This window comes from Cotesia typhae, unplaced genomic scaffold (assembly GCF_013202065.1).
Source record: "Cotesia typhae breed Kobodo isofemale line unplaced genomic scaffold, CoteBio_Ctyphae contig_5, whole genome shotgun sequence".
NCBI lineage: Eukaryota > Metazoa > Arthropoda > Insecta > Hymenoptera > Braconidae > Cotesia > Cotesia typhae.
In genome coordinates this window covers 806,639-817,916 of record NW_027423757.1, presented here as the reverse complement: position 1 = coordinate 817,916, position 11,278 = coordinate 806,639, and the positions used below count along the sequence as shown (strand labels likewise).

At 31.3% G+C, this 11,278-nt stretch overlaps 2 protein-coding genes across 4 annotated transcripts in view; one reads left to right on the top strand and one right to left on the bottom strand.

The window, feature by feature from the left end:
* Positions 1 to 2,340: 2,340 nt before the first annotated feature.
* Positions 2,341 to 6,656, top strand: Tbcd (tubulin folding cofactor D). The gene is made up of 3 exons (XM_074248792.1): positions 2,341 to 3,099; positions 3,327 to 6,167; positions 6,260 to 6,656. The coding sequence occupies exons 1-3, from the start codon at positions 2,758 to 2,760 to the stop codon at positions 6,542 to 6,544; spliced, it is 3,468 nt and encodes a 1,155-aa protein (XP_074104893.1). The 5' UTR covers positions 2,341 to 2,757; the 3' UTR covers positions 6,545 to 6,656.
* Positions 6,516 to 11,278, bottom strand: part of Fuctb (alpha-(1,3)-fucosyltransferase 10) — a 21,534-nt gene continuing 16,771 nt past the window's right edge. For 2 of the 3 annotated variants that reach the window (XM_074248799.1, XM_074248797.1), the window contains 4 exons: positions 8,310 to 8,428; positions 7,671 to 7,890; positions 7,210 to 7,598; positions 6,516 to 7,140 (listed from right to left, as the gene is read on the bottom strand). In XM_074248799.1, coding sequence (XP_074104900.1) covers positions 6,667 to 7,140; positions 7,210 to 7,598; positions 7,671 to 7,890; positions 8,310 to 8,428 — 1,202 coding nt within the window. In that variant the 3' untranslated portion in view covers positions 6,516 to 6,666. The remainder of the gene's footprint in view (positions 7,141 to 7,209; positions 7,599 to 7,670; positions 7,891 to 8,309; positions 8,429 to 11,278) is intronic. The other variant, XM_074248798.1, reaches the window with a different exon arrangement.

The following is an 11,278-nucleotide window of genomic DNA, read 5'->3' as shown; positions in this document are numbered from 1 at the left end:
TGTGGTATAGTTTGACACGTGGTAGAGTTTCAAACTGGTAGAGTTGTTTTGCGGTAAGGTTTTTAACGGGTAGATTTTCTGATTGGTTGACTTAAATGTTGGTAGAGAAGTAACTGGTATACTTGCAATTGGTAGAGCTGTCTAGTGGTATAGTTAGTTATGGTAGACGTGTTAAAGGGGTAGAGAAGTAACTGGTAGACTTATTAATGTGCCAAATTAATTTCTATCGTTTATTTAAACAATAAATAGCTATAAATGGTACAGTGGCCACAAACGGTACTTCTACCCTATCGTTAGTTCATCGTTTATTCTTGATTGTTTTTGTTATAAACAATTGTTTATTTATTTATATAAATAATTAATTAAAAATGAATACCCTTCCATACTTATGTTAGCACTAAAAGTGTGAAGAGAGTGACACCTGTGATATTAGCGCGCAATTCTATACTCCCAAAAAAAAAATATAACACTGAAGTCGACAGATATTAAAAATTTTTTCGGAATTTTATAGTAATTAAATTATTTAAAAAAAATTGAATTAAAAAGTTTCACATGTAAAAATTAATAAAAATTACAAGTGAAAGCTTTTAGAAGCATTTAGAAGCATTTTTTTATTGTAATTAATTTGTTAAAAAAATTTTTAAAATTGACAGCTGACCGCTAACTTCAGTATTATAAAAAAGTTTATTATACTATGGGAGAAAGGAAGTTTGTCCTAAATAAAAGATTTTCACACGGAGACCTTCCTTTCTCCAATAGTCTATGTACGGATCTTGTATCAGGGTAGTTTAAAAAAAAAAAAAAAAAAAAAAAACAGGCTTGGGAAGAGCCCAGTAATTTCGACCAGACTTCAGATCTTCAGATTTAGAGCCATCGGCAAATAAACTCTAGGTAAATCTAGACACGGTTACTACAATAGTTTTTGTACTCCTGTTATGCCTCCATCTAGTTGCGAATTGTTTTATTGACTCGAGCGTTACCTACCGTCGTTTTTTCGCCCGGGAGTATTAAAATACTCGGTTCCAGTACGGGAAAAGGAAATTTGAATTTAAATTAATTATACTGAACGACTTGTTATTTGGTTATTAAATCGTGTAAAATGTACTTATTTCATTTATTGACTAAACATTTAAATATAAGATTATGATTTGAATTACAGAGGGTAGATTATACAGTTCTGGGCTCTCAAGGAGAAGTGAGTTACAAAAATGTCGGCTCGAAACCTCCGACCTCACGTCTCCCTTCCATACGTCACACATATATACTCAAACTATTACAATTCGTACTTCGCTTGACGCTTACACTAATACATACAACTAAACTTATCTCGAAATACACTTAACTTATTGCTTTTTACATGTATATCTACAATATAAGAAACTGAAAATATATATATATATTAGGGTAGGGGTTGTCTTATTACACCAAGTTTCTTATACCTTAAGTTTCTATTTTATTAATTAACTTAGATTACTATCATCACATCTACTTTAAATATCGTTAATATCAACACTAATTATTATTATTGTTACTACAATTATTCGTATGTTTGTATTTTGTAATTACTATTATTGTTAACATTATAATACTATTATACTAACTTATTATTATTATTATTATTATTATTAAGTTAATTTTGAATACTATCATTTACTTATCAACAGTGATATTATTATAATAACATAATTATTCATTAATTAATTTCTATTGTTGCGGCTGTGGTCCGACTTGTGCATGGTGTATCGCATTTGCCCTGCTCCTCACCCCTTTCTCTCAGGCTCTTGGAACAGTGACACGGGGAAACCACAGAGAAAACCCATGTCAATACATATATATATATAAAAATGAATCGATTATAAAAATATATTACTTATTATAGAAATACAATTTCCAATTTACGATGAATATTTAAAAGTTATTTTAATATTTCCTTAATTATTCATGTAACAACCGTGCCATTGTTATTTGAATTTTATAATTTTAAGTTTTCTTATTTTGTATTTATATTTTATTGCTTTTGGGAAATGTTGTTGTAGGATATCTAAATGGTTAAGGGAACCCCTTGAAAGGTTCAACATGTGTTTTCTTTTTGTGTTTCCACAAAGGTCTAATTATTAGGCGACACGTATGGGTCATATTCGAGTGTATATTTTTTCGTTTTGAAGAGGTTTACAAGGATTTATTTATTTATTGTTTACTCCAAAAGAGTGTTACCCAAAATTTATGAGCCATAAAGATTTCTTTTTGGACGTTGATTTAACCGGATGTTGTATTTGTTATTAACAATTATAGTTTTACATATTATCGGACAATTTAAATTCGCGCCTCCTGATTGCAGCGTCATCTTACGGATTCCGCTGATGACATTACACTCCATTAACTATCGAAAAGAGAAAACACTTGTTTCTGGTGAATCTTGTAACAATATTGAACTTTCAATACTAGATGGCGTGACAATAAATAGAAAAAAGTTGAATGTGAGCTTGTGAATTGACAGTTTTCGTAATACGCCAGCTAGTTAACCGGCTAAAGGAGTAGTAAAGGAGGCACACATACGATAAAGAAGTGGTAATTTTCCATCAAAATATTTGGAGTTGCGGATTATGCGTGCGCCATGTTCAGTTGATATTCTGAGTCTTTTGTTTACAACAAAAATTTTAATATTTAAATTCTTAGAGAAAAATAACAAGTTGAATGATTTAAATATCAATATCAATTTAATCGTATAAATAATTCAATTGTAACTAATTCAACACCATGACGATAAATGAAAATTCTGATACCGAAATAACTGGATGTGGTTTTAATTCTTTCAAAGAAAGCAGAGAAATAAATAATTTAATAAACCAACTTAGAATTTCAGATTTATCTCACAGCATAATCGAGAAAAATGTTGAAAAATTTAAGTTTATCGTCTCTCAATATCAAGACCAACCTCATCTACTTGATCCGTTTTTGGAAGATATTATTGGACAAATTTTGGCTGTTGTTTCAGACGTATCAACTTCAGATGATATAAAAAATAATGCTTTTAAATACTTATTTCTTTTAATGAGTGTGAAGACGTATAAAAGACTCGTTACTTATCTTCCTCATGAGGTAAAAAAAAAAAAAACAAATATAATGATTGCGACCCACTGAGAAAAAAAATTTCCAGTTACAAGCAAATATGTACTTGAAGTAGCAACGGGAATTTTTTTTCAAGTAATTAATATTCAAAGAAATATTTACTTTCTAAATCTTATAAATAATTTTTCTTGAATCTGCAATTTTTCTCCCTTATTATGGTTAAAACTTCTCTTACCATTTCTTAAATTATGTTTCAGGTAATAGATCTCTTGCCAGTTTTAAGAATGTTAGAAAAACAAGATCCTACTGATTTATCTACTTGGGAAACGAGATATGTTCTTCTTATATGGCTTTCAATAATTTCTAAAATTCCTTTCCCATTATCTCGATTGGAGACTTCAAGTTCAGTGGATCCATCACAAACTATTCTCGTGAGAATTTTAGAGTTGTGTAAACGTTATTGCCTCGTCAAAGATTCATGTTTAGCCGCAGCGGTGTTTTTAGTATCCAGTTTTCTGACTCGATCCGATGTCAAAAAATTATATTTAGAAGAAATGATATTGTGGTGTTTAAAATGTTTAAGAAATGACCCGTTAAGTTATGGACCTTTGGCAGTTTTAGCATCAATTTTAAAACATAATTCTCGAGATGATTTAAAGCCTTATTGTCAAAGTTTATTTGATAATATTATAGAACTAAATTTTTTAAAAAGTTCGAACAGTTTGATAGGTAAATACGCAATTAAAATTATACAACGTGTAGGACTTGTGTTGTTAAAACCGAAAGTCGCAACTTGGAAGTATCAAAAATCTGGGCAAAAAATAAATCTATTATCAGATGTCCAGAAGTATCCTATAATTGAAAATATTGATGAGAATAATAGCGTGACAATTGACAATGATGATCAAGATGTACCAACAATTCTCGAAGAAATAATTGAACATTTAATTCAAGGTCTGAGAAATAAATCTATTGACATTAGATGGTTAGCTGCAAAAGGCATTGGAAAAATAACGTCACGACTACCAGTTGATTTAGCTGATGAAGTAGTTGGTTTTGTTCTAAATTTGTTTTCTGACCGAGAATTGGACTCAGCTTGGCATGGAGGATGTCTTGCTCTAGCTGAATTAGGAAGAAGAGGGCTTTTATTGCCACATCGATTGAGTGAAGTCATTCCAGTTATTGTTAAAGCATTATTATTTGATGAACCTAGAGTAAATGGCTCTTTAGGGTCAGCGATTCGTGACGCAGCTTGCTATGTCTGTTGGTCTTTTGCCCGTGCCTTTGAGCCACATATAATTCAACCTTATGTTCAAAAAATATCTGCCACTTTATTAATGGTCGCTTGTTTCGATAGAGAAATAAATTGTCGGCGTGCTGCTTCTGCAGCTTTTCAAGAAAACGTCGGTCGACAAGGTAATTTTCCTCATGGAATAGATATTGTAACAGTTGCTGATTACTTCGAAGTCGGTTCAAGAAATCAAGCTTATCTTAAAGTCAGCGTTCATATTTGCCAGTATGAAGAGTATACAATTCCAATAATAGACCATTTAACTCAACGAAAAATTAATCATTGGGACACAACAATAAGAGAAATAGCTGCCAAAGCGCTGTGCAATTTAACACCTCTTAATCCAAAATACATGATAAAAACTGTACTACCCATTCTAAATGACTCATTGGATTCCATTGATTTAAACGTAAGACATGGATCTGTTTTGGCAATTGCTGAAATTATTGAGGCTCTATATTTACATTTTAATCAAGATATTTCTAGTATTATAAGTATAACAGAGTTAGAGAAATATAAAAAAATTATTGGTTTATTTAAAACTCGAGGGCAGTTTAAAGGTTTAGGTGGTGAATTAATGAAACAAGCATGTTGTACTTTTATTAGAAAAAGTTCTCTAGTGCATTTTCCAATCCATTCATCGTCTATTGTTGATGAATGGCAAGATTTTCTTGAAGATTGCTTAAATCACGAAGTGTCTATTGTTAAGCTAAAAGCTGCTGAAGCGCATACACACTTTTTTTCTGAATATTATGAAGATAATTATGAAAATAAGGAAAAACGACATACAGTTGTTGAACGTTATCTCTGTAATTTAAAATCAAATCATGAAAATCAAAGAATTGGATTTGCACAAGCCATTGGATATTTTCCTACTTTTATACTACTTGAAAAATTAGAAGATATTTTAACAGCACTGATTGATTGTTCTCATTTTACAAAAGAAACTTTTCAATGGGCTGAAAGTAGAAAGAATTCATTACAATCAATAACAATGATAATTAAAAATTTACATGTTGAAAATGATAAGTTTCAAAAATTTATTTTAAAACTCTATGAATGTTATTTACTTGCGATGAAAGAATACACTGTCGACAGTCGAGGTGACATAGGAGCATGGGTACGAGAATCTGCTATGGTTGGTCTTTATGAATTAACAACTTCAATTTCACAATCAAAACTTATTACAATTCTCAACGAATCATTGATGACTCAAATAATCGGTGAAATAGCTCAACAGGCTATAGAACGTATTGACAGGACTCGAATTCAAGCAGGAAAAATTTTTTATGCACTTTTATATTATGATCCAGAAATACCCAACATTCCATATTATGAAGAATTGAAGAAAATTTTTCCTCAAAATGAGTGTAAAGATAATATGAATTGGATGACTGAACTTGATACATTTCCTCGCTTCATTAAAATGTTAAATTATCAACCATACATACAAAATATTTTGCGTGGTATTATATTTAGTGTTGGAGGATTAAGTGAATCTTTAGTGAAACATTCAAGTACTTCATTGTTTTCTTACTTAAATGAAATTGATGAAGTACGGCTTGAACAATTATTTAATGAAATGTTAAATATTTTTGATAAAAGTCATGGGGACGAACGAATGATAAAATCCATCCTAACATTTTTAGACCGACTTCTCAGTTCTGGATGCATTCAAAGTATTTTAGATAATACTCAAAGTGAACTACCAAAACGTATATTGACGTTAGTTAAGAGAGAAAAACAATTCATGATTAATACTAAATTAATCATGAGTACGATCAGTTTGCTTTGTCAATTATTACAGGTATGATAATGAATTTATTTAATTTCGTAAATTAGCAAAAACTTTAATTATAAACGTTTTTTTTTTTTTTTTTTTTTTTTTTTTAAATTTAGGCTAAAGGATCAGTTGGGAAACAAGCTTTTGTTCAATTGAGCATTTTACTTTGCAATAAGTTTCAAGTAATCCGAAAAACAACAGCACTTCGGTTATATGAGGCATTGACTTTATATGGAGAAGATATGGATATAAAAGAAGATAATTTGAGTGAAATATTATCCGGTTTGAATGAAACAGACTGGGGTCAATCACCAGATACTTTAAGACCTATTAGAAATAACTTTTGTAAATTGGCAGATGTAAATCCACCAATTAAAATGAAGGAAAATAATGATAGTTAATCTATATAATTTGAAAATTTACTGCATGATATACTGTTCATTTTTTATTTATTAATACCAGTTACCATAAATTTTTAATACAAGCAGAATAAAAGACTTGTTGATTAATAAATGAGTCTCTTTTAATTACACTCATTATTTTTGAACATTTTTAATTTTTCTTTGTTAAACTTATCAATTTCAATTGTTTTATTGTGGATCACTGACTGATATAAAAGTTTGGCGGCACAAGATTCGATTTCCCACATATCTGTCCATTGATTTTTTCTTCCATTTTTGTACATATTTTTTGGCTTGGAACAATTATAATGTTTTTTTATTACTTTATGACGGAAATTTTGAGATATCGAGTTTCTACAAATAAGACATTCAAATTCTTTAACATAGTAATCAAATATATTAAAAAGATTATTGGGTCTTTTTTGTAAAATATCAAGTAAACGATTATTAGTGATGCTATCTTTTAAAAGTTTATGCTTTAGAAAACTATTATATTGTACATCATCATTTGTAAGCTCTTTCAAGTACTCTGTAAGTTTCTTGGGATCTTCAAAATCATTTATAGATATTGCTGAATTATTATTTGGTAGCCAATCCTATGGTGAATTAAATCAATTAGTTATCTGTTAAATTATTGGGGTGTCGAATGATTGACAAAATAATACCTTGAACGATGGTGAACCATAATATATTGGTACCGATCCGACAATTAAAGGTCTCCATAACTTTTCTGTGATATAATCTTCACAAACAGCATTTTCAATTGCCAAAGTAAATTTATATTGTCCAACGAATTTCCGAAATTCATCACTGTCAAGATGACTGAGATAATTTTCTTTTAATTGTTTTGGTAAATGTTTGTTATTGACACAAGTTCCATATGAGTCTATTGAAATAAGTTTCATTAATTGAGAAACATACAAATCACGGCCATTCATTGTATCACAATTGGATTGAATAAATAATACTGGTGCTAATTTTTTTTGTTTTATCAATTGTGACTTTTCCATCGTAGATAAAAAATATTTATTTCCTTTGAATAAAAAAAAAAAACCTATTTCATTGTTATTGTTATTATTATTTTAAGCGACGAAAAATGTTTAATTAATAATTACTTAATAAGTACCTGTTAACTCGTCTTCATTAGGTAAATCAACTAAATTAATAGGTAGATCACTAAATCTACTAAATGTTGATGAGTAATTAAATAACTGAATTACTTCTTTATGGACTAATATTAAATTGTTTCGAGGAGATTCTTCATGAAATAAGCCCCAAATTACATTAACTTGTCTTGGAAGAGGTAAATCATTTAATTTTATGTTACTACCATAAAATAAAATAGCCTAGTTACAAAAATGAAGATTGTGACTTTATATCGCTATTGATAATTTGATAATAATAAATAAATTGTAAGAAATTAAATTTTTTTGGAATTGCATTCCGATGATGGATGTAAGTGCAATCAAATATTATTAGAGAAAAGTAATTTTCTCGAATTTCATAATACTTAATATTGTAATAATAACTTGCTTTAAATTTATATAACATAAAAAAAACCATTTTACGCCAATTCAGACAGCGAAAAATTTTAATTTTTGATTTTATTTAACTTGTGTTATTTTTTATGATTTGTTGGAATAATATCAAACTTTCAAAGAAGTTGCTTCTTCAATCAGAAATTGTTTTTAATTTTATTATTACTCTCTACCGGAACTCAGATCCACCAGGGTTGTAATAATCATGATTTTAATATTAATCATACCTTAAGCTGAGAATCAGTTATTACTGAACGATTATTGGTGAAAAAACATTTCACGTTTCCACAATTCCTAAATTCTTCATCAGAACCAAAAGGTGTCCACCATAGAATAATTGGTACATCTGTCAATCAAATAAACCATAAAATTAGGGCTGTAGAATTTATTTGATCAAGCCGGCTAGAAAAGTTAGCTAAGTTAATTAGCTAACTAACGGATCAGCTTAGCTAATTTAACCAGTTAACAAAATTAGCTGGCTTAACAGCTAAAAGGCTAATTATCTTTTTTGCAATTTTGTGGCTTCTTGTTCACTGGCAAGTTCAAAAAATGATATTAATGTTTTTTTAACTGAATGTTCGACATTTTTCGTATGTATCAGAAGTTTTAAAGACATGAATTTTTGAAACTTTCAAGAAAATAGTGGTATATCAAGTTTGAAAATTTATAACTCGTAATCAATCCGTCATAGTCTTAAATTTATGAAGTCATTTTTCTTGTCTTTAGACACAGTTTAAAAAAAAAAAAAGTATGAAAAAGTGATTTTTTTTTCTTCAATTTTAAACTAAAAATTTTTTTTTTTTTTTTTTTGAAGAGTTTCTGTTTTCTTTCGACAACTCACGAACAAATCAACCGATTTTCACGCGGTTGGCAGCATTCTACGCAGTTTTTAAAATTATGTGAAATGTGAGAAACTATTTTTTCTAGGGTGCGTGGGTCTAAAAATAATTATTTTAACTTTTAATAGTAAGCCTAAGCTAAAATTTTTGAATATTAAGCTATCTTGATACATGTTCTACAAATTTATCTATTTTCATAAATTAAAGAAGTATTTCCGAAAAATATAGCGTTGAAGAATCAAATAAGGAGAAAAGCATTTTAGAAATATCAAAAAGTAACATAATTTGGTTTTTGAATGACCCTTTAAATTATTTACAAATACATAAAAATTTTGCAAAAAATCTTTCATGAAGAACAAGTTATTTAAAAATTAACTTATAGAGCCAATTTTTGCGATTTTGGTACGTAATTTGATCTGAATATCCTGTATTATATTCTTAAACAAAAAAAGGGCCGATAGGTGGCGCAGAGTAAAGACGTGTATAAAAAATCGTGCGCAATTAGAAAGTTTTTTTAATAATAAAACGGCAAAAATAATTTAATTGGTGGAGAAATAAACAAAGCGGAGAAGATAAAAATTCTAATTAATAACAAGTGCACGGGGAAAGGAAAAGCTTTAAAGTTTAAAGTTTAAGTGGAAGTGGTGAAAAAAAAAAGAAGGTTATGTCAGAGAAAGGAAGCAATGGAACACTGAAAAAGCGCAAATATTGCACTAGAAGTAAGAGCCAGCAAGATATAAGGGATTTTAATTTTAGCCCAATACCTAAAATAAGAATGGGGGATGAAAAAAGAAACAGTGAGAGGGAAAGCTCTGAAAATGAGCTGGATGAGACAATAAAACAAAAAGAGGCTGATGAAATTTTGGCGCGAGGTGAAAGCGTCAAGAATGGGACAGAAGATGGAAAAGACGGGGAAAAGACGAAGATGCAAGAGAATAACAGATCACTAGAATCTACACCGACAATGTCAGAACTCGACCCACTAGATGGAGCTGATAGTGCTGAAGGTGTGGCGGTCCTGCCGCCTCGGTCACGCCACCAACGGCCAGAAGTCCAACTAGACCTACCAAAGCGCCAGTCATCGGAGCGGGAAACCCTCGCACTACTATCACAAAACAGTCCCGCACACACTCAAATTCTCCCGCCTTTTCATACCCCATAGCTGTGGCGTGATTTGGTGTTATTGTAATATATGATGATTATTTTTATGATTACAGATCTCAGTGTGTGATTTGACTAACATATAGATTTAGACGCTAAGTACTATTGTATGCAGAAATAAGTGAATAAACACCATTAAATCAATTAATCTTGCAAATAATATCATTATCATTTTTATATACAGTGTAGTACAATATAACAACTACATATTGGTGACCTCGACGTGATTTATTTTTGCAAGTTAACCTATATAATAACATCAAGTGACGCCGGTAACCTAGAAACACATGCTTCGAACTCCTGCAAAAAAAGACACGATGTTCTCAAACGACAACGACAACTCAGCAGACAACCTTGATCGCTCTTTACTTGACTTTGAAATACCACCAAGTAACCCGCCGGTTAATTCAACGAGTTCCACGTCCAGACAAGGCATCGTGGCACAGACTCATGGGACACAAGGCAACTATGGTCACGATGGTGATAACAACAACAACGTGCAAATTCAACAACAGCACTCATTACAAGCCACCCAAACCGATGATTCACAACACGTGTACGCTGTCAACCTCAACCTGCCACAATTCACCGCAGACAGACCTGAAATGTGGTTTGCCATCGCCGAAGCTGACTTCTTGGCGAACCGCATCACTAATGACAATCAGAAGTACAGTCAGACATTGAAGGCTCTTCCACCCAACATCCAAAATCAGCTCTGGGACATCATCAGCAATCCACCGCCACGAGATAAGTATCTTACAGTAAAAAACGCTATACTTAGCCGTTTCTCTGATTCTAGACAAACACAACTTCTCAAGCTCCTGAGAGACATGACACTCGGTGACAGAAGACCTTCGTAGCTTCTGCGAGAAATGCGTGAACTGGCAAGAGGATCAATCCACGACGACGCTTTACACCAGCTCTGGAAAGAACGTCTTCCAGCCTGGATACGTCCATACCTCCTGGTCTCACCTCACATCAATGACCTCAACGGTTTAGCGGATCTGGCAGACCGCCTCGTACTCAACATGGGCGGCAACTCGGTCTACGCTGTGCACAACAAAGATCTCTCTCACACAGGCCAATCTCATCTTGAACAACAGGTATTAGAGCTTAAGCAATGAAAAATCTCCAACAGGACATCAGCAACATGCAACTCCAGATGCAACAGCAGCTTCTACTGATCAACAATCTCA

Bases quoted from the DNA above. Each gene is read 5' to 3' on its own strand.
- Tbcd (XM_074248792.1), top strand. From the start codon at position 2,758: ATGACGATAAATGAAAATTCTGATACCGAAATAACTGGATGTGGTTTT. The intron at 3,100-3,326 runs GTAAAAAAAAAA...ATTATGTTTCAG, and splicing joins TTACTTATCTTCCTCATGAG to GTAATAGATCTCTTGCCAGT. The intron at 6,168-6,259 runs GTATGATAATGA...TTTTAAATTTAG, and splicing joins TGCTTTGTCAATTATTACAG to GCTAAAGGATCAGTTGGGAA.